At 39.0% G+C, this 23655-nt stretch overlaps 3 protein-coding genes across 3 annotated transcripts in view; all 3 read right to left on the bottom strand.

The window, feature by feature from the left end:
• Nucleotides 1-5126, bottom strand: part of ANKAR (ankyrin and armadillo repeat containing) — a 50811-nt gene extending 45685 nt beyond the window's left edge. Inside the window, exon 1 of the mRNA XM_069469491.1 lies at nt 4491-5126. Coding sequence (XP_069325592.1) covers nt 4491-5091 — 601 coding nt within the window. The 5' untranslated portion in view covers nt 5092-5126. The remainder of the gene's footprint in view (nt 1-4490) is intronic.
• A 4881-nt stretch (nt 5127-10007) lies between these two features.
• Nucleotides 10008-14118, bottom strand: ASNSD1 (asparagine synthetase domain containing 1). The gene is made up of 3 exons (XM_069469504.1): nt 12655-14118; nt 12178-12359; nt 10008-10332 (listed from the first exon to the last, which is right to left on the bottom strand). Exons 1-3 carry the CDS (start codon nt 14116-14118, stop codon nt 10083-10085), a joined length of 1896 nt encoding a protein of 631 aa, XP_069325605.1. The 3' UTR covers nt 10008-10082.
• Nucleotides 12304-18492, bottom strand: ASDURF (ASNSD1 upstream open reading frame). Its single transcript, XM_069469513.1, has 5 exons — nt 18320-18492; nt 16470-16523; nt 14905-14980; nt 14115-14210; nt 12304-12359 (listed from the first exon to the last, which is right to left on the bottom strand). The coding sequence occupies exons 1-4, from the start codon at nt 18407-18409 to the stop codon at nt 14140-14142; spliced, it is 291 nt and encodes a 96-aa protein (XP_069325614.1). The 5' UTR covers nt 18410-18492; the 3' UTR covers nt 12304-12359; nt 14115-14139.
• Nucleotides 18493-23655: the final 5163 nt, after the last annotated feature.

Here is a 23655-nt window from a genome sequence, read left to right on the forward strand (position 1 = left end):
CCAGACATGGTGGCATATGCCTATAGTCTCAGTTACTCAGGAGGCTGAGGTGGGAAGATTGCTTGAGCCCAGGAGTTTGAGGCTGCAGTGAGCCATGATCGCACCACTGCACCCAGCCTGGGCAACAGAGCAAGATCCCTGTCTCTGAAAAAGAAAAAAAAGAAAAAAGAAAAATAGAAAATGTAATCTCTCTTTAAGCAGGGAATCAGCTTCTTACTTGGGCCAAAAGTATAAGTTGCTTTTTCAGGCCCAATGTTATAAATCTCTTCTTTTTGCTGATAAGAGAAGCTGGAAGGTAGACATACACATTAAAAAAAAACCTGCCTGCTAAGTAATCATGATTTTACAAATAAGAATTAGAACTTGATTTTACTGTATACAAAATGAAAAATTTCCTATGCTACATTTCCTTGCCATTTATGATGAAATTAAGGACTTTCTTGTTGTCAAATTGTCTTTTTAAGATAGTTATATCTACAATGTCATACTTAATCTAGACTTGAGAAAACTGCTTGGGGTCATGAAATTTGACGTAGAAAATGTGGAGCTTGTAATATAGTTGCTTTAAAGTATAAATGATACATCAACGTGCCCCTGCCTTTCTTTTTTCTTTTTTCTTCCTCAAATCCATAAAAAAGGCAAAATACTCTTGGACTTTTTATTTTTTTTGTTTCATCTTATTTTTTTTTAAGCAAAGCTCTGAGCTTGAAATCTTGGGCTTTTTAAATGGCCACTATAATTCATCTCCCTTTTGCAAAAAAAGGTAAGATAAATCATAAAGAGGATTATGAAGAAATTAGAGGGATTTTGACAGTTTAAAACAGTCTAAATATAAGCCAGAGGATTGTTGATACCACTAAAACTTTGTGGCTTGGGGTGGGTGGGAGCCAATCAGTTCTCACCACAGAACCACAGGAAGGCTTAGACATTGGAAGCATCAGGTGGAGGCTGTGAAGGCCAGGTTGTGGTGTAAGAATGGGGGGGTGTGGGGGGAGGAAGATTGGTTCAAAGTCTGATAAAGGTGCCTTTAGATCTCTAGATCTTCTTCCCCAGATAGCACAGCTCCTCCCCTATTCCTTACTAAAAGGGCTACAAAGCACAGCTGAGGGCCAGGAGAAGTTGTGCTGATAGTAAGGGTTAAATAACAGTCTGAGTGCTGAACAGGGAGATTCCACTGACCTTTCCCTTCCATTGGCCCCAGACTCATTGCCCTCCTTCCGAGCAGGGCAATATCCTTACAGGTATAACTCAGGGAAACATGAGGGTTTCCTCCATCACCCTATAGTGTAGTCTACCAGTCAGTAAGCCCTGCTCCTGCCTCACTCCTAAATGAGAGCAAGCGCAAGGATGCCAGACAGGTGAACAGAGCCTCAGGTGGAAGACAGGCACCGGAACAACTGGGATGGAGGTGGGGGGCTCTACAGGAGGCTGAGAGAACAATCAGTTCCAACCATTCAATATTCCATTTTTATAAAGAGGAGTTAGATATTTCTGTTCAAAAATCTGGGACTGAATTATAATATTAGTAAGTACACGGAAAACCTGGCTACTTTTTTTTTTTTAAATGACACAATTGTTCATGCTGTGAAAAATAAAAAGTTAATAAAGAAAGGCACTGTAATCACAGTACATTTCATAAATCAGTTGGGAAGAATATGTACAAAGTCATGACAAAGTAAATAATGAAAAAGGATTCAATCAAAAATTGGATAAAACTAAATTTGGAGGATGACAGAAGGGAAACAGAATGTTCCATTGTTTTGCCCTCTATGCTAATTTCTTTTAATGTCATCTCCTGCCCTGAACTCCAGTTTATTTCTAAATGCCTAATAAATACCTTTCCTGGAATGTTATGGCAGCACTCCACACCTAAATTCATTTTTTCTCTTTCACCAAATCTGCTCTTCTTTTATTCCCTATCTCAGTTAATGGCGCTATTTATCTATCAGTGTCTCCAACTAGAGACCTGAGAGTCTCCTTCAGTTCCCTTTCTCTTACATTCTATCTGTTGTTAACCATTTAATTTTGACATGCATTGAAAGTTTATTATGTGATAAGCACTGTATAAGGTGCTGAGAATTTTTTTAAAAACAAAAAAAGACAGTTTTCTGTGCTTTCAAAGAGGACCTTAAGGTCTAATAAGGAAGACAGAGATGTAGCCAACAATTTCAATACAAAATACAAAGTATTTTCTGTGCAAAGTATAGTGTGCACTGTACAGTCCTAATAGAGGAGACAGTGTCTGAATCAAGTGTCAAAAAATGAGTAGCAATAACCTCGGGAAGAATGTGGAAGAGTATGGTGAGGTGGGCAGGGAGAAGGCATTTCAGATAGAGGACAGGGAATGAACAGAGGCCTAAAAAAAAAATAACCATTTCGTGTTACTAGCTTGTGATATTATTAATATTAATAAATAAGGTCCCATCTTTTTTTTTAGTATTTCAATTAAAAGTTTCCCACCCTTGTTTTGCTATCATAAGTCTTTTTCTTCTTTCCTTCTGTCCCCCAAACCTCCTGTAAAGAGCCCAAGAATCCATAAATTAGTCAGATCAAGGGATCCACCCTAATTAAAATCCCTTTTCAGAAAACTGGATAATATGACCAGATTTTTGGTGTGCTCTGTTCTCTACTACTGTTGCTACTGATTTTTCAGAATGGTGCTGCTGGTGGTGTTGTACAGTGCAAAGCTGTCTGAGAAGTAAATGTTAACTTGGCCAACATTGATTCCCAGCAGTTTGTCTTCCCAGAAAAGGAGCTGGCTTCCTGTATGGTTCCTTGGAAATCCACTGCAGCACACTGTTTAAAACAATCACGTGCTCAGTTGCAAGGTTTAAATCCAGTTTCCCAGTTAGTTATACCAAGAGAGGAGATGCTGTTTTCCCAAATGTGAATGACAATGTAGCAATTTATGCCTATAGCTTGGCATCATACAGCTGCAACTACAAGGCCCGGACACCAGCTCTCTGATCACACCAGTGGAGAGGTGGTCTGCTTCCTAACCTCAAACACTAAGCATGGAGGAAAGGGCTGTGGTCAAGTTCCCGTGAGTCACACTGTGTAGCAGACATCTTTTGTTCCCTACCTTTCAGCCTTTCAGACTACATTTTTAGACTTCAGTTCTTGTGTCAACTAGCTCCATACAGATTTAACCTGACTGCACCTTGCCTTAGATGCATCACATGACTCTTATTTTTTGCCCTGCAGCTTCTCTGCCACCTCTGTGTTGGACTTGTGATGGAACTCTTCCAGCTATTCTGATGTCTGAACAAATCTGAAAGTGTGAGGCAGTGAAACCCCCTTGTAACCCCCAAGGAGGGACAGGAGCCAGTGGATACGCTCACCTCTCTTCCATCCTGTCTTAGTCCATTTGGGCTCCTACAACAAAATAGCATAGACTGGGTAGCTTTTTTATTTTTTTAAGCACAAATATCATTTTCATTTTTTTCTTTTTTTCAGATACTTTAGATTGCCTAAAGGCTGGTCTCTCCACTGGGAGCTATACCTCTTTACTTTGGTATGATGGACCCAAGGTTTCACCTCTGACAATTTCATTGAGGTGTGAGTTGACAGAGGCACTTTATCATAGGGTCCCTTCCACTTCTCTGCTTCCAAATGGGGCAGGGACCTGAAACAGGCAAACTCATGTACAGTGGTTAGCACCTGACCCACTCATTTGATGTATTGTTTTACTCTATTCTCTTCTACTTATGGTTATATTACCATACTTACCTCAGAGTGCTAGGATGGGTCTCTCATAAACTGCGTTTTTTTTTAGGAGCTTAACTTAAGCCTGCTTTTAAAGGGCTATCCTTATCCAGAGGAGGGCAAGCAGCAACACCCTAATCTCACTTTAGATGGGTTTCTTGTATCAATTCCAGGATGTATGTAGTTTCTATTCTAGATGTAGGGCTTTGCTTACTTGTTGGGTTACCTCCACTACAAAGGAGGGTCCATTATCATTCTTATGAAATGTCCGGGGCTCTGAAGAGTGTGCTCCTGGGTCCTGTTGACAATGGGGTGCCTGCTGACCTCCTTGCTGGAGGAGGAGGAGCTGCTGAGCCATCTCTATAGCTGTCTGTCCACAGCATCCATCACCGGCATGTTATTCTCTATCTGCTCAGCCTCTTTGCCTCTTTCTTTTATAATGGAAGTTTCCATCTAGATATCCGAATCTAAAAAGGGCTCATTGTTTCCTTACCAGTTTGGCACATGTCTGTTTGGAATGATGGCTCATCAGTCCCACCTCCTCTCCAGTGAGAGCCCCAGGTAAATTGGTAAAAAGGAAGGAAAAGCAAATGCAATTTTTTTCAGGATTGTCAAGGCTCTAACACCGTAGGAAACATTACCCACTCCTGCTCATCCTTAATCTCCATGGAGCTCAGATCTTCACAAAGCTCCTGGCATCATCTTGATCACAGATATATTACCTTTAAATTTAAAAAAAAAAATGGCTTCTAATAAAAATAATTAAGAAGTGTTAAATCTCTTACCTGCTGAACTAAACTCTGCAAAAATATCTTTACTTGTTTGAGGTTTCCCATCTGGGTCAATGTCCATGATGGTACGCCACAATTCTGAGAATCTAGCTCGTTTTTCTCTGGGCATGTATATGCCATGCCATAGTGCTTTCAGCATATAGTCAACATTGATCAGAATTTGTCCAATTCTGGTATCATAATAAGCTGGAGGTAATTGACAAGAAGAACTCTGATCATAATTAGCTTCCAAACTGATTGAAGGGATTTGATCTAAGCAGTAAATTCCAATAGCCAACTCCCTTATGATCTGATGGACTTCTCTACAGTCTAAGAGGGCAGTAGGGTCCACAGGCGTCAGTAGGATTGCAGTGGAGAAGCCTACATTATTCATTTGACTCATAATTCCACACGGGATGTCCAGTTGAGAGTGAACATCCTCTTTGGTAGACAACCAGCTAACCAGTGCAGTAGTTAGTAACTCTTGTACTTCACTCCGATCAAATTTTTCAAAAAATGCAGAAGCATTTCTCTGAACTGATAAATTTTCCAGGTAGGTCTCTTCATCTTGAATTTGATCAAATTTAGTTAATCCTTTTTTGGGCAATCTTAACATTCCTAATTAAATCTACTATGTCCTTTTTGAAGTTTCTGCATGAGTAAAAAGGGAAAGATGATCAATAAATTTTGCCATGGCAATGAAACTGGATTTTTCTAGAAATAAATATGTACCTTTCATCTTTATAAGGTTAATTTTCTCATAGTCAACCATTACATTTTCAATCTCAAACTAGTTGCAACATAAGAAAGCTGAATTTTGAATTAAAATTGTAAAACCTTTAACACTAATCATTGTTCTGCTTTTCAAAAAAAGTCAAAAGATACTAAGAAGTCTGTGAAAAAGAAATGTTATTTATTTATTTATGTATTTTTTGAAGACAGAGTCTTGCTTTGTTGCCTGGGCTAGAGTGCAGTGGCATCATCATAGTTCACTGCAGCCTCAAACTCCTGACCTCAAGCAATCCTCCCACCTCCACCTCCCAAAGTGCTGGGATTACAGGTGTGAGTCACCGAACCAGGCCAGCCAGGCTGTGATACATAATAGTTTTACTGATTTAATTTAATTGGTTTCATTATACAGTAGTTCTCAAAATTTAACCTGCATCAAAATCACCTGGGGCTTGTTAAAACACAAATTGCTGAATCCCATCCTGGAGTTTCTGATTCAGTCAGGCCAGAGAATTTGCCTTTTTGTAAAGTTACAGGTGATGCTCATGCTGCTGATTTGGGCACCACACTTGAGAACCCAGATGAGCTAGGTAGGCATTGTTATGCCCACTTTACAGTCCCAGAAATGGAGAGTCGGGAGATTACAGGACACGCCTGAGGTTTCACACCTTTCAGAACCACAACCCAGGTCTGCCCATACTCAAGCTCAAGACCTATGTCCACTAGCAGCTCGCGTCCACCGCGGCACAGGAAAGGGGAAAGAACAAGGAAAAAGAAGGAACCTACTTTAAAACGACTGTTTTCTAGTCCAGGAGAGGGAAACTGCGTCCACGCTGTTCCAGTAGTATTCCCAGGAGCCGGGGACAGTTGTCACCGCCTTGGTTGGCTTCTCGCTGGGCCTTGAACCTGCCGTCAGGACCCTCGCGTGGGCAAGGGCGGGGAGACGCTCGGGCAGGATCTGAGAGGAGCTCTCAGGTCTTTTCGCCTCACCCTAGCCGCTGGCCCCTCCTGAGAACCCCCGGCCTCGGCCTAGCTAGCTGACTCCCGCCACCACGCAGGCGCCGGTGGAAGCCGTTGGTCCCCGTTGGTCCCCGTTGGTCCCCCGGACCGTGGTGTGGTCGCGCCGCTGCTCGTGAGGGGGAGCCCGCGGGCGGACGGACGCTGGGAACCCCAGGGCTTCCTTCCGGCTGCAACGCCTCCACCACTGCTCAAGTTCCTCCCTGACCCCGCTCTGGAACGCAGTCCAGCCTCATGCTCTGGGCACTGTGCTACTCTATTTGTCTCTGTTAAAACAAAACAACAATAAATAGAGTAGCAGAGGCGAAAGCGCCAGGCTTTGAGGTAGTCCCGAGTTGGAATCCCACCTCCATCATCATTCTTTCATTCAACAAACGTTTATGGAATACCTATTATGAGCCACGCACTGTGCTAAGGGGTCTGGGGACTCTAGAAAGCAGGGCAGACACAAAATCCCAGGGAGCTTACAGGTATATTTAAGAATGTGACGAATATATGATGCAATGACAGCGTATGAATGAAAGTTAAGCTAGACCGGGGTGGGGAAAGGCTGCTCTGAGGAAGTGACCTTTTAAGCGGAGCCTGGACGATGAAAAATCTAAGTAAAGAATTGGAGAAGTAGCTTTTCAGGGACATGGAAGAGCAGGGGAAGAATCGAAGTGAAAAGAAAGTTTTTGAGAAACCAAACAAAACCTTACACAGAGAACAAGAGAGACATGTAAGAGGCTGTAGAAGTAGGTGAGGGATAGAGCATGCAGGCTGCTTAGATAATGATTTTGGAAAGATTAGGCTAGGGTGGTGGAAGTGTAGATGGGGGCTGTGGATGGATTTGAGAAATAATGAGGTAGCTATCGGTAATGGATTGAATGGAGAGGTGTTGAAAAATGTGGTGTCAAAGTGACATCGAAATTTCTGTCAGGAACAACAGGATGGATGTCAGGGCATGATTACGAGTTCACCTGTGGACATGATTGAAGTACCTGTGAGAGAAATAGAGATGTCAGATATGCCTTAGATAAATAGTTCTGGGCTAAGTATGGCAGCTGGGGTCAGATGTATAATTTTTGGCAGGCTCATGGTAATGGAAGCCTGGGAAGTGGCTGAAATTACCAAGGGAGAGCATACAGAATGAGAAGAATTGAGAAGAGAACCAAGGATTGGAAACCCAAAAAATATAACATTTAAAGGTCAGGTAGAGGTAGAGACAGTGGAGTCAGCACAGAAGACAATGCAAGAACAGCTAGGAAGGCAGGAGGAAAACCAAAATTGGTCACATCACAGAAGCCAAGAGAAGTGTGTCAAAAGTCAAGAATGGCCAGCTTTGTTGGATGCTGCTGGTAGGTCAGGTGAGATGAGAACTAAAACTCTTGCACTGAATTTAGCAATATGGAAATTCTTGGTAACTGGGGCAGAATTTCTCTTCCACCAACCATGTCATTATTTCAGCTACTATGTAAGTGGTGAATATTAATAAGCTTATGATAATTACTCCAGAGCAAAGCAGTGTTAAAACATCACTACCGTTTTTTAAGAAATTTGCATGTTTGTACTTATGAAGTATGAGCCATATGTAAATTCTTACGAAGTTCCCCCCCACCCCACCCCCGCCCCCAGGGAACCAAATGATTTGTTCTGTGTCTCAAATCTTGGGAAAGAATTGTCCCTTTGTTTAAGGATTAACACAGAACTTCATCCTAGAGCTAATGGGATTAATTAGCAAGGTTGTAAATGCCTAGGTTCTCTGGGGTTTCATGTGCTTGCGTGTGCACGTATGCACACGCACACCATCCTGGTGGAACAAATGACCTGGAAATTCCTTACACAAGTTCAGTTGATTAAATTAACATATGTAAATCTCATAGAGTAGTGCCTGGCAACGAGAGTACATAAGTCATAATTTTTAGTATTGAACTATATTGTTATTATAATAATCATTATATTCAATTCTAGGCTGTATAGCAAACCTCTTAAGTTCATTTAATATAAGCAATGTCAATTTAATGCTCAGGACCGCATAAACACTTGAAGTTGTCTGCCTTCAGATAGATGAAAGCTACACAGATAGTATCTAAATCTGACTTGAACATTACATTTTAGAAGGAATAAATCTAGGGCGTGTGAAAGCCTTTGACTGGCTTCTGACCTGTTTGTCAGTATCCTAAAATTTCTTTTCTACTACGATTAAAAGAATCAAAGTGTGGCCAGATCCAGAAAGGGTGTCATCCCTAATTGAGGATAGATCCCAGTGATGCTTGTTAACAGTTGAGTAATGCGGGTCAATGTCAGGTTGGAGTGGAATTGCATGAATAGATAAAAATGTGGAGAGAATGAGTGTGGATGGGAGGCAAGAGATGCTAAGTAGAGGAAGATGCAGGACCAAGCATGTTCATTTAAAATTAGCATAGACTAGAAGCTTTAAAAAATGACAAGAAGGATCCATCAGAGAGGAAGAGGCTGAAGACATTGGAAAGAGAAGAGTATATTTTCTGAAAGGCAAGAAGGGTTGTGATACAGAGAACGGGCAGAGGCACAGCTTTTTGACAGGTAGATGGTCACTTTCCCCTTTTTATTAATAAGAGCAAGAAAGAAAAAAAGGATGGGTGCACCTACAGGTGAGTTAGAAGTTCTGGTGTTAGGAGACACCAGGGGAGCACAAGAAAAGACCATGTAAGGACACAGAGAGAAGGTGGCCACCTGCAAGCCTAAGAGAGAGGTCTCAAAAGAAACAAATCCAGCTGACATTTTGATCTGGGACTTCTAGCCTCCAGACCATGAAAAACACATCTGTTGTTTAAAGTAAGCTAGAGAAAAATTATAAGGATGAGAAAATATATTTACTATTCATTAAATGGAAGTGGATCATCATAAAGGTCTTCATTCTCATCATCTACACATTGAGTAGGCTGAGGAGAAGGGTTGGTCTTGCTGTCTTTGGGGTGGCAAAGGTGGAAGAAAAGCCATATGTTAGTGGACCTACGCAGTTCAAACCTGTATTGTTCAAGGGTCAACTGTAGTCTTTAAAATTTCTTGGAGCAGGGAAAACAAGCTGCCTAAAGAGATGTAATAGAAGTACTAAGTATTGCCCAGGAATGAGTCTCAAGCAAATTCTTTAGTTTTGAATCTTAGTTTTTTCATCTGTTAAACAGGGCCCTATCTGACCCATGGTTCCTGATGACAGCAAGAGCAAACCGAGTTATTTCCAGATGTGGCTACCATAAAGTAAGTCTGGGGGGAAAAACTGTTTCTCTTCACTCACACACAGTACTTCTGACACTAGATGTGTGCTTTTGTTCCACACCAAGCAATTCTTCAACTCTCTGAACACCAGCTGGGTGTCCTACAATTTAATTCAATTCTGACTCTATCTTCCCAAAGTTAGTGTCAGATCCTGCAAGTTAAGGGCTCAGTCCCACAAGACTGCCCCCATTTCAGATGCCACTTACAAGTCTGGGCTTCTTGTGCTTCTGACAGACCAGCTATAAATTGGAGGTTCCCACAACCCCCTACTCAGGTTCAATAATTTGCTATAATCGCTCACACAACTCAGAAACTTTACTTATTGGTGACCAGCCCCAGCTTGAGGCTCTCTAAAGATCTCAATCTAAGTCACTTCATTAGCATAATAAACTCAGGTGTGATCAAAGGGGTTCATTACAATAACAAAAGACACTCCAATCATTCAGGAAATTGCCATGGTTTAGCAGCTCTCTGACAGGAAAAGTAAAAATTCACCTAAATGAACTTTAAAACCACTACATTAATAAACAGCAGAGTATTTTATTTTTATGCAACTGTCATTCAGTATTGTTACATTGTGAAATCATATTATGATTTAATCTACTTTTCAATAGTTAAGTTTTCTCAGGAAATGACTTGGAGCCTTTCACATTTATCAGATGCCTTTTCATTATTCTTTTCTATCTTTGCAATTCTCGATCCAAACTGCATGGCCCGTTTTGGCAGAAGAGCAGAGCCAGTAAGACCAAGTTCAACAGCTGCAAGGCGTAAAATTAGTTTTTCACCAATTCCACGGGGTAAAGTCAAGTTTGCCTTTTCCCAAACTGGTAGGGAATTTAGAAAGGAGACAACATTTTCATCCAGGAAAGGAAATCTAAAATAAATAGATAATATAACCACTATGTAAAAATAAAATCAATGTTGCAATTTTCACACAATTTTATAGCTAAAATTTAATCATTTTAAAAAGTGTTTCATAGCACATGACTAATTTTAATATATATACTAAAAAAGTCTAAGTCTCAATAAATAAATTAGGCCGATGATGTCAAGAAATAATTTCTAATTGTTTCACAAGGAATCTTTGGGGAGACTTTGAAAACAAGAATGATCTTAACTATTCAGTCTGTGTCTTATCTTTATCATGTCTAAAGAAATGACACTTTAGGGCTATGAAACCAATATAGAAGGGCTCCACAATCCTGAACTCGTGAAACACTTATGTTAAAACTTCATAGTATCAAAATTATTTAATTACATATAAGCTGATTAAATGCTGACATATTCATTTAACAGAACAAAATATTTCTGCCCTTTTGGCTTCCCAATTTCTATAAAATTCTGTTCTTTTTGTTTAAAATACTTTAACACCCACCCCCCACATCAATTCCTCAAAATGCAATACAGTTATACCAATTTTTCCATTTCATTACATTTTATTATAGCTTGAGTAGAGAGAATGGAGAGGGTAAAGAATTAATTGTAAAAGCAATTTTAAATAGAGAATCTAATCAATAGATTACTGTTAATATGTATGTCAAGATACTTAATACTGTCATATGGGGCCTTTAGAAGTGCTTTTAGTAGATAAAATAAATTCCCTTCTCTCTGACCTAGCTGAAATGATAGACTGAATTTCTTTCAATTTCATTCTTTCCCACTCCATCTCCCTCTCTTTCTCTCTTACATCCTTCAAAGGGCAGTTTACAGACTTTGTATTGTGGTATTAGTTATCTCTTTATAATGAAATCTTGAAAATTATGACAGAATAATGACATAGGAGTCAAAATTTTACAAGCATCAGGACTGGAAACATAAGAATGACAACTGTCTAAAGGCGACCATGAGTCAAAGGAAGAGACAAGAAACAACGAAGTTTCAGAGATAGAGAGTAGGTACAGTATGATGTTTCAGTTCCCATGAAGCTTACTTAGATTCCCTATTCTTGCATGCTTATACTTTTGTAATAAACTACCACTTAATAAATTTGCCTACTTGAACAGATTTTCTTTTTGCTCTTTATAACTAAATATTGTATCTTCCTTCATCCTTAATGCTTTAGAAAATTTTATTTAAGTATTGCACTTGTTTACTGCCATCAGAAATATAATTTAGGTAAAAATAAATCCCTGAGACTAAAGATAATACATACATGCAAGTTCCTTGATCTCTGGTAAAGGTTTTACACAATCTGCAACATATGACTAAACTGTGTTCTAAAACCATATAGTAGAGGGAAATCCAGTACTAGGACCACCACTCAAATCAGTATGGATCTACACATTCAGAAGTATCTATAGAGACAAAGCTAGGTTCTACAACAGTGGAGACAGCTTACATGTGGAGCTGATACCCTTATTGGGAGGAAAGCAAACATTTTAAACAAAACAAAACCCTTTAACTACCTTCTCTTAGTATTTCACTATCTCAGTTTTACTTTTATAGTCTTTTTCACTGCATTCTTAAAAACACATCATGTCATTGTGTCACTTTTGACAAGTATTGAAAAGACATTTCTCAGAGAATGAATTCTAGAAAATAATTGCTCCCTGCCTCCTCCCAGCTTTGCTGTCTGAGTTTAATATAAAGCTAAGCTATTACAGCTGCTCCTTTTACTTATCTGAATAGTCTCCAAAGAAAAAAGGAACTTAAAAATCTCCATTTACAATCTGCTGGTTTTACAAAAATACCCTAACAACACTCAGATAGTTGCAATTACCTTGCTTCTTTTCCATGATCACCAATAACTCTGTCATCACGACCAAGATTTCTAGAAGAAATTCGACCCAGTTCCATCACGATTTCCTTATTCAATCCTTCCAGCCCATGTGTCTGAAAGCGGACACGATGACGAGAATAACCTGCCAGTTGCTCATCTGCACCAATTCCAGTGAGAACTACCTATAAAGTTAAAAGAGATCCATATAAAAATGTTACTGACTATACAGCAAAGAAAATAACTAAGATAAAAGAAAAGCTTAAACAATTGTAACCCTAAAGATAACCCTTTTGGAGAAAAAACACCAGATAAAGTCACAAAATAGTAAAATATGCCCAATTCTTAAGAAGTCAAATGCCTTATGTTGTAGTTTAAATACAACTAAAATATACTATATTCTAGTAACCTAAATGCTAAAGCTTTAGGGGTCAAAATTAAGTCTCAGAAACTCTTATGAGCAGAAATACTGTGCCATACCTTTGCACTGCTCTGATACGATTTCACTTCATCCTGGGTCACTAACCAACCAATTCCTCTAGAAGCAAACCAGACTGCACAGCCAATGCTATCATCCAAAACTGTATCCAAGGGCTGAATTAAGTGACATATTTGAGTTCTTCTTAATTTCTGCAGTTCTTCCAGAGAAACATTGATTTCAACAAAATTCCAAATTCGGGAAGGGTTAATAACTTGTAGTTCTTTTAGTCCTGCTCTTCCTGTAATTCGATCTGGTACGTTGAATTGTTTATCAGGACTGGCACCATCAATGGCAGCAACATTTTTAGAGAATTCTTCAGAAGATATTTCACAATGATTTTTCTGTTTACTCCTTTTTTTGTTAATGCTAGTTGGTACGGTCTTTTCTCCAGTCATGAAAGCTACATTAAGAAGATCAATTGGTTCGTCTAAGGGAATATGACGGTCAGCAAGGGTTGCAATAACCATGGAATCGATACCCCCAGAAAACAGGATTGCAACATTTGCTTTCCTTTCACACGTTTGCAAAACTTCATTTGGTGCCAAGTTTTCATCCCTAGATAAACACAAGACACGTTTCTTGACTGCAACACTCAGGACATCAATAAACTGCTGAACTACTTCCTTCATGTGTCTATCAGCAAGAAAGACCTGAAGTGGCTCTCTTGTAGTTGGGCTGCTGGAAATATTACTGCAATGAGTCTCCAATGAAGCTTGTGGCAACAACATATTTAAAGGGATAATAGGTTTTTCAAGATATAGTTTGGCTTCATTTGTTACCACTGATACAAATGCTGGTAAGTCTGTAGATATCTGAGTCAGGCTATTGACATATTCTTCAACAATATTCTCCCTGGAAATATATTTCCAAGGATACAATTTTAAGACCACGCATCTGGAAATGGTAGGAGATTTAAGATCAATTCTGAAAACTCCAGATGCTGGAACTTCTTGCCACTGATTTGCCACTCCTGATGTTTGGGCACCAACTGAAGAGAGGCAGAAACTCTTGCCCAAATTACTAAAATGCCAAAGCAAGCTGCGGCGACCAAAAAAATCTCTACCAAACCATAAATAATGAGTGGATGCTTGATAATATATAAAAGACCAAGGACCTTGGACTTTTGAGAAGAGTGACAAAATGTCAGATTCACTCTTACAAGAAGAAAGATAATTAAACATAATTTGAGTATCATTCTCTTCAGCTTCAACCTTTATTCCACTAAAGACTTCTCCATTCCATAGGAACACATTGCCTCTTTCGTCTTCCAGGGGCTGGGCAGTCAAAACACCTCTCAAGTGAAGGACATGGCCAGAAAATAAACACTGGTAGTTAACATCAGACTTTAACAGCTGTTTACTACTACTGGGTCCCCGTCGCTTAAGATTATACAGCAAATCCTCTTTTAAATCTTTACTGAAATTATCAATGGAAAAGCTTACAGAACAACAAATGCCACACATTGTTACGTGATATCAGGTTGATTACTTCTTGATTTTGGTCTTCTCTGAGTTTTCTATTTCTTGGTATTCTTTTTTCAGTTCATCTAATGTATCTGTGGCAGGGAGGGAGAAGAAAGGTTAAATAAAAATTTTTGGACTTTTAACTAGTAATTCATAGGGCAATATAGGCCATTTACCAAGATCAAACTATGAGTACACACAATGTGTTAGTGCCAATAACAATTTACAATAGGTTACTAATAAAGAATGTTTTATTAGTAATAATAATAAAGAATCTTTTACAAAAATACTTTCTGTTCGCTGAGTGCTTATTTTGGCCCAGGTACTTGGCTAATCAAGTATCATCTTATTTAAAGCCTAAAAGACCCTGGAGGCTCAACGTATTTCACCCAAAGTCACAAAGGTAAAAAGTGGTAATGGTTTTTCATACTTATACCTGTCTGAAACTCTAAAAGCACAGGTTAATACAATAAAAATTGCTAACACATCTTATGAGATATATATATATATACATATATACACACATATATACACACACACATATATATATTTTTAAACTGTGGACTCTTCTTTAGGAAGCTAACTTTAAGAAAACCAACCCACTGCATGAAACCTTAAATACATATTTTTTTAACATTTAGATACAGACAGTATAATTTGGGTACCACCATGAAGTTTCACAGAAAACCATTAAGAGACTTTCTGTGCCTTTCCATATAAGACACCCAAACCCTGCCCTTCACCTCCCTACCCCACCACCGCCCTGAAAACAAAAACCCCACCTACTTTTGCTTTGAGAAAGCATTTCTGTTCGGTCTGCAAGAAAGAATATGTTGCTGTTCTGCTGCTGCTTGTATACTTTCTGCAAAACATAATGTAGGATAATTCAAGACTTGATCTAAAAAGTAGCAGATGTCAAAACGCTTAACTCTATTATCACTTGTTCTTGAACTTCAGAAATATGTATTCAGTACAATACTTCTAGCAAATACAGATAAACAAAAAGACAAACAAAAATCATCCATTATCCTGTCACTCAGAAATTGCAACCATTAACACTGTGGTGAAACTCATTTTCTCTGCATGTACCATAATACCATTTTTATATTTAGAAAAAGGCTCCTATTATGCCTACAGGTTTATGATTTGCTTCTATTAATAAACAATATATTGAGAACACTTTCTTATCAATAAGTGCTTTTTTTTTTTTTTTTTACAAAACTGCTGTATAGGTATAACACATTAGAGTTTATTTGCTCAGTCTTCAAGTTTTAGACATTTCAGGTGTTACCAACTCTTAATAAAACCAATGCTGTGATGAATATCTTCGTAACTAAATTTTTGTGCACTCCCATGATTCTTTACTAAGTATCAATTACTATAAATGGAACTACTAGGTCAAAGTGCTGTACAGTTTTAAGGCACTGATACATTCTGCCAATTTGCCCTCCAGGAAGTTTGTATTAATTGTGTCTTAACTTCTAATATTCTATAAGTGACAATATCAGAAATGTCTAACCTGCCAGTTATCAAGTAACCTTTTTTTTTTTTTTTTTGAGATAGAGTCTCACTCTGTTATTCTGGCTAGAGTGCAGTGGCATCATCCTAGCTCACTGCAACCTCAAACTCCTGGGCTCAACAATCCTCCTGCCTCAGCCTCCAGAATAGCTGGGACTACAGGTATGCACCACTACGACTGGCTAATTTTTATATTTTTAGTAGAGACAGGGTCTCACTCTTGCTCAGGCTGATCTCAAACTCTTGGGCTCAAGAGACAGGCAATCCTCTTGCCTCGGCCTCCGAGAATGCTAGGATTACAGGCATGACCTACCTCACCTGGCCACCAAGTGATCTTTAAAATTAAAGAGTTCAAAATAATTTCTTCCTGAACTTTAAAACGTTATTTTTGATAGTATAACTACAGAGGAAGCAGTGGCTTCTCTGTTTATGAATACATTAATTATGTAAATGGCATTAAATAACCATGTTAAGCATTTAGAATATTTATGTAAAAATTTGGGGGGAAGGGGAAATAATTTATCCTTTTTCAAGTATCCACATTCATTTAAAGAAACAGTTTCTTCTCAATATATTTAAAAGTTCGTTTATTTCCAAAGAAAACAACCAAATTCAAGTATAAAATAAATATCATTAGTGATCTTCTCAATATATTTAAAAGTTCGTTTATTTCCAAAGAAAACAACCAAATTCAAGTATAAAATAAATATCATTAGTGATTACAGCTCTAAGATACTGAAGTACAATTAGTATAATTCTTAAAACTTTAATATATAGTTAATATAAATAACCAAACCTCCCACATACTATTCAGAACTCCTCTAATAACTCACCCTATTCTTCTTCAGGTTAGACAGCTCATCCACAACAATTTTTTGTTCTTTTATCTATTAAAATAAAGAAAAACTCCTTTAAGTGCTTGTTTTAAAATTAGAGAGGGACCATTATGTACTTATTGTCCAAATGGGCAGACTGTGAATATACAGATTCTTTTCAACAGCAGTCTATGTGGGGGTGTAAGTGGGGAAAGGTTGGAAAAGAAAACAGTGATTAGATTTGCCAAGTGTTAGGCAACCCATTGAGCCCAGACTAGGGGTTTGGTGTTTATACCCAGCATTCATACCAAGGACCACAGTTACTAAACAAAGTTTATACCTTTTATTAAAGATAGACACTGTGCACCAGAAGTAATAGCAGTCTTTCAATTAATTCTTTTAAGTTATGCTTTAGCTTAAAAAGGGAAATGGAATGAGGGGTGGGCTACCCACCCCCCCACCCCAATTACCAGTGCTTTTCATAATTTATGTATTAAAGGGTGCAGCCAGACATTTGGATCAAGAAAGTAGTATTAAAGCCATATCTGGGGCAGTAAGACCTACCACTGTCCATCCTTGCATTTCTCCTCTTTGTATCTCCTAGCACTGTTGAACCAGGCTTCATTTTTTATTTGTAGGAGAGGGGTCAACTAAGTGAAAACCAAGTTTTTGTTTAACCCTTTTCAGTCACTGTAGTTATTTCATGAACATGAATGATTACATAGTATCACTAGGGTCTCTAAATGCAGGCTTTATAATCTCTGTGCTATTTCACACACCTCAGGGATCTGCTATCAGTATGTATAAGTGGCTTGCTGTGGTTGTAATCAGAGTGGGCTGTGTGTATTGTGAAAATTTAGCCCCACCCCCCATCCCCATGAGTGTGCACCTTTCTGTCTACTCAGTTGGCAGAGTTGTGATAATGGACTAGATAATGTTGAATTCCAAGGCTGGATGTGTAAAATCTCCTTGAGACTTATGTTTATATACAGTACTTTCCCATTCATTTTAAGAAGCACAGATACACATTTCATTTTACATCAAAGAAGGAAACTGATACAGGAAGATTAAAGAGACTTGCCCAAGATGTCACTGTGAGTTTAGGATAGAACCAAAGTAGAATCTAGGATATGTAATACCTGAAAGGCTATAACCATTCTCCTCTGCGTCCCCCCGCCCCATATATTTTTAAAGATTTTGTTTGTTTATGACAGTTAAGACTAACATTATATTGACTCCCTGTCTACCCCCTTTTGGTAGAGGGTGACAATCAGATGTGTGTTTTGGGACCACTGCTCTGGTTAAAGTGAAAAGATGATTAGAAGAAGGTAACAGGTAGACGAGAGAGCGGTTAGGAAGCCCTTGCGGGGAAGGGGGGGAGGGGCTCCGATGGCTTATGATGGTGGCTTGCTTGGGGTGGTTAAGAGTGTACACAGCTTTAAAGGGGCTTGTTTGAAATGAGCTTCAAAGGTACTAATGACAAGCCTTCGTGATGGACGTCAAGGATGGCTTCCGGGTTGCTGGCATGGATAACTGGATGGAGAATTTCCGTGGCAGAACAGATTTGGGGTTGGCAGTATTTCTAAAAGTCTAAACAGAGTAGGGAGGAAAAACCCAACCAAAACTCCGCTCCACTGCCACCGGTGTCTACTCTCGGGGCCAATTTCAGAGTTTCCCTTATCACAATAATTTTTAGGAGAGGGCAGGATTAACTGTAGCTGTCAAGTGCTATGAGTAAAAAGAGCAAAGGAGCAGGTCAAAGCCCAGCCCGGGTCAGGCCGGCCACGTTGCCCGAGGCAGACCACCTGCAGGATCGAATGGCGCCCGGTCTCGAGCTCGAGGGCCTTCTCGTCGCGTCCCACACTCACCTTGTTGCTTAGATCCTCTTTGTACGGGGTGGACTCGTCGGTGGAAACCAGCACAGCGATGTCCTCTGGGTATGTTCCCCGGCTGGGCATCTCCACCAAGCTCTAGATGCGCAGCCTACGCAGCTCCGCCGAAACCCCAACAGCCCCCCGCCCCGGCGACAGCGCGTGCGCACTACCAGGGGCTCCTTCCGTTCCCTTTCCCCTTCCATGATTCCTACCAATAGTGACTGCGAGCTCACTTGAACGCCTGCGCAGTCTGGGTCTGGTCTGGGAGCAGTGCTGCGCCTGCGCACGGCTACTTAGGGACGCAACAGAGCAAGTGAGGCAACCTGATTGCAAAATCTGAGAGGTTCCTGAACCGTCCTCTAGCGGATCGGACGTAGAAACGCACTGGTGATTTCTTCACGGCCTCGCATCAAGTATACTACAAGTTATGTGCGTCCTCCCTCTAGTGGTAAATGTAAAGAATAATAGCTCAGTAGAAAAACCACTTCATATTTATCTAGGCAAAGATATGAAGCTGAAGCATAGATTTAAGAGACACAATGTTGGCAACAGAACTGTATAGACTTGGTAAGTTTTTGTTAACTTGTGGTTAGGGTTGCCAAGTAAAATACAATTTTATATGAATTTTAATGTGAATTTCAGATGAACGAATAGTTTTTTAGTGCATATTAATATTTGTCCCACACAATATTTGCAATATTTCATTCCTGTGGAAAAAGAATAACTAAAACTTGGAAATAGGCAAAAGATACTACTGAATGTTCTTTCAGTGCTGCTACAGGTTTGACTTTATTTTCACTGTTTCTTATAGCTGAGTAATACTCGATGGTATACATATACCACATTTTTTAATCCACTCATGTATTGATGGGCACTTGGGTTGTTTCCACATCTTTGCAATTGTGAATTGTGCTGCTAAGATAACTATTTTTAAAAGATCTTTACCACCAAATATTATGTTAATGAAAAACTAAAATTAGGCATTTTCTCTTTTAGCCCACTTCTTGGATCCATTTCCCAAAACCTATTAATACATCCCCTGACAAATTGAATGCCATTTTAACTAGTGTTTAGAGATGGTGGTGAGGCTTACCTGTAAAGCTAAAGAGACTGAGTATCCCAGTGTATTAATCTTCTTTCTACCCCACCTTCTAGTGCAGTGTCTGGTAGAGTGGTAGCTCTGGTTGATGTCTGAATTGACTAACAATCATGTCCATATTAAGTAGGCAGAAATACTGCTGATTGGCCTATAGCTGTTCACTCCTTTTGGAGGTGGGCTGTTGCTTGTGGCTCTGCCTGGTTCTGATGTTTTTATTTATTCACAGGGGCCACCCAAGATGACACAATACTAAACAAAGTGGAGATAATCACTTTAGTATGGTGATCAACTGTTTTCAAAGTGCTTCTGCACTTTATCTTATTTTTTTCCATGTTCATTCACTTACTGCTATTCCCCCCAGCCCCCAGCTACTGTATCTCCTGCATTGCCTGAAGTCATGTTTTAGGGTTAGCTGGTATCATTTGTTATGCCTGACTGGCTCAGGACTGCCTATCTGCAGCCCACTATACAACTAGCTAGGCTGTTCTTCCTTTGTTCATAATCTATTGCTGTTGTGTATCCTACTTAATAGGATAATTTCATGTTTATTAATACTATTTATAGTCTTCCTCTGATGCTACATCCTTACTATATTTCATTCTGTTTGATAATGCATAGTTTACTGAACACTTTATAAAAATGATGTGTGTTATCAGCCTGGCTTCCAAGATTCTGAGTGTATAGTCCCCAACTACTGTTCTTCCCTACTTTCTCAGCATCCTCTAACACAGATTTGTTTCTAGCTGCATAAGTCTCCTTCCTGCCTCTCTCAAATGAGGTATGGTATAGTGCTGTGGTTACCAAATACCAGTCAGTAGATAGATGCCCTTCTCATTATATAAAATCACTTGAAAGTCTTGTTCAGATACGTTACAGATTCCTCAGTCCTTTTCCAAGATTTACTGAGACATATCTTTGGGAATGGTATATGGTTGTTTGTTGCATAGTATAGTGTTTCCCATTTACCCTATAAGAAAACTGAGTTTGAATCTTGACTTCTACATTTATTAGGTGTGTGACTTTGTATCAGTTATTAACCTCTCAAGCCCCAGTTTCTTTCTTTCTTTCTTTTTTTTTTTTTTGAGACAGAGTCTCACTCTGTTCCCCGGGCTAGAGTGCCGTGGCGTCAGCCTAGTTCACAGCAACCTCAAACTTCTGGCCTCAAGCAATCCTCTTGCCTCAGCCTCCTGAGTAGATGGGACTACAGGGATGCACTACCATGCCCGGCTAATTTTTTCTATATATTTTAGTTGTCCAGATAATTTCTTTCTATTTTTAGTAGAAATGGGGTCTTGTTCTTGCTCAGGCTGGTCTCGAACTCCTGAGCTCAAATGATCCACCCACCTAGGCCTCCCAGAGTGCTAGGATTACAGGCGTGAGCCACTGCGCCCAGCCAAGCCCCAGTTTCTTAATCTGTAAATTAGGAGTAAGGGTTGCCTGCCACAAAGATTTTTTATGAGGATGAATGAGTTAATATTTGAAAAGTGTTCATTAACAGCTTCAGGCACATGGCAAGCTCTATATAAGTGTGTGTTAAATAGATAAATCAGAAGTTCTTCCAGATGATTTTGACATAAACAAGGTTTATGAACCAATGGAATGGAAAGAACCAGGCTCTGAAATATTTGACATGTTTCTTACTGAAGACATGTCTTCTCTTCTAGTGATTCTCCACAGGGCTAGGGGTTTCCCTAGCTGATTCTTTCAAAAGTATATGGAGGGACTTTGGGTTGTCACAATTAGATGGTTTTGTTAACTATGATGGAGTAGGGAAAAAAAAACTGGAAGCCATTTGAAAGGAGACAGACCGAGCCACAGATAATTGCTTCAAGGTATATTTTTTAAAGTTAAAATTTATGTTTTTAAATTAACATGTAATAGCATTTTATGAAATTTTAAACAGCTTTTTTACATTGGTCAAATATTCAGTTTAGAACTTTAAAATTAAGAAACAATGCCAGACATGGTGGGTCATGCCTGTCTGTAATCCTAGCACTTTGGGAGGTTGAGATGGGAGGATTATTGGAGGCCAGGAGTTCAAGCCCAGCCTGGGCAATACAGTGAGATCCTGTCTCTACAAAAAAGTAAAAAAATTAGCCAGGTGTAGTGGCATGCTCCTGTAGTCCCAGCTACTTGGGAGGCTCAGGTAGGAGGATCGCTTGAGCCCAGGAGTTTGAGGTTACAGTGAGCTATAATCGCAGCACTGCATTCCACCCTGGGTGAAGAGTGAGACTCTTGGCTCTAAAAAAATTAAATTAAATTAAGAAACATGCCCACATGGATATAATCATATTTAAATTATGAATATGATAAAAGTGTGATGAAAATAATTTTGTTTTTCATTTAGAACTCAAGGAAAATTCCCCAAATGTTAAAAATAATAAAACTTAAGCTTACTTCATACTACTGCATAGAAAAATGTCTGGCACCTATTAAGCATTCAAATATTTGTTGAATTCAACTAAAATCAGATTTGCAGCCATTGAAAACCATTTCACAATTTTGTTCATTGAACTCTCCAAGATAAAATGTCAATGAGCAAATAAATAGTCCTGGGCCCAAGTATCATCTTCTGTACTAATAAGCTATGTGACCTTGGGCAAATCATTACATCCTTTGGCGTTACTGATCTATGACACTCTCAGCTAGGACACGTGATTCACTTTTTTTTTAGTAGATGAACAAATTTCTTCTAGGACATGTGATTCACTTTTTTTTGGTAGATGAATGAATTTTTTTACCTATCAGTATTACATGAGCTTAGGAACGTCTTATCAAGGCTGAAATATTAGCTAACCAATGAAAATGTTATATGAGATAGGTCCTATTATTCTGGAACAGAAGTATTATGAGTCAAAAATGTGAGCCATATATTTAATATAAAACTTTTTAGTAGCCACATTAAAAAAGTAAACAGAGACAGGTAAGACAAGTTTCAATAATATATGTTACTTAACTCAGTATATCTAAAACATTATCATTTCACCATGTAATCAATATAAAAATTGAAATATTTTATGTTTTTTTATACTGTTTTCAAAATCTGTTGTATATTTTACAGTTAGAGCACATCTCACTTCAGACTTGCTATATTTCAAGGGCTCAATTACCACATGTGTCAGTGGCTAACTGTATTGGTCAGTGCAGTTCTACGCCTGCTGACTTAACAAAATAGTACAAGAGAGTGTCTGCCATTACTGTGTGAAATCTAATATGATAGCCAAATAAACCTTGGGAAGATTCTCAAGCACGTCAGTGGAATAGAAGTTTCCCTTTCTGGATTTGTGAAATGAGTGAATTGGGTAAGATGATTTATGAGGGTTCTTCCATTCCTGATACTGATGCTGGGTTCTGTCAAAGTGCTTTGTGTAAGAAAAGTCACTCAATGTTGTAGTATGAGGTGTGTAGATTTTACATGTATGCCCATCCCATTCCATAAAGGCTTTGAGGCAGAAACTGTATAAAGAAGAAAAAATGGAAGAGCAAAAAAGAAAGGAGGGAGGGAAGATAAAAGGAAAAAAGAGAGGGAGGGAAGAGTAGAGGGAATAAGTGGGGGAAGAGAGAGAAAGGGAGGAAAAAGGATAATTGGAGAAGGGTCAAATCTCAAAAATGTCAATCTTCTTTAGGATAATTGGTAATTATTTGTGGTATCAAGTGAACTTTCAAACAGAAGTCGTAGCGATTGGATGCAGTGCTCTTTTAAGGTCCAAAGCACATTTTAAAAACAGGCCATGTCCCAAGAACCCCTTAGACTGTGGACTGACTTATGTGTGGCACAAGTCTTGGAGTTTTGTGATCACAGTTCTGTAAACTGTAAAGTTCACGTCACCATGAGAATGGCCAAACATAAAATCTGCAGTTTGCTCCCTGGATTTTCTTGTTCAGTGATTTTAAAAAGTGTGATGTCAAGGTTAATATATTTCAACTTGTAAATTTTGTTTTTAAGATTTAAGTGGAATCTCTTAGTGGCTCAAGAAATACTCTCTGTTGAAGCCTACTTTATAGTACATAATGGTGGCTAGTTTACTTTTAGATGAATTTCTAGTTTTGGGTTGAATTAGGAGATAAACCTCCATAGGGTGGAACAGAGGAATATACCTGCTGTGATTAATAATAGGGATTTTCAGTGTAGTTTTCATGTTAGTTGAACTGAAATTCTGGTCTTGCTGGTATATGGTTGCGTTTGTTGGACTGTGAGCCACTTGAGCACAGTGAATAGTTACACAGGTGT

This window comes from Eulemur rufifrons, chromosome 1 (assembly GCF_041146395.1).
Source record: "Eulemur rufifrons isolate Redbay chromosome 1, OSU_ERuf_1, whole genome shotgun sequence".
NCBI classification, from domain to species: domain Eukaryota; kingdom Metazoa; phylum Chordata; class Mammalia; order Primates; family Lemuridae; genus Eulemur; species Eulemur rufifrons.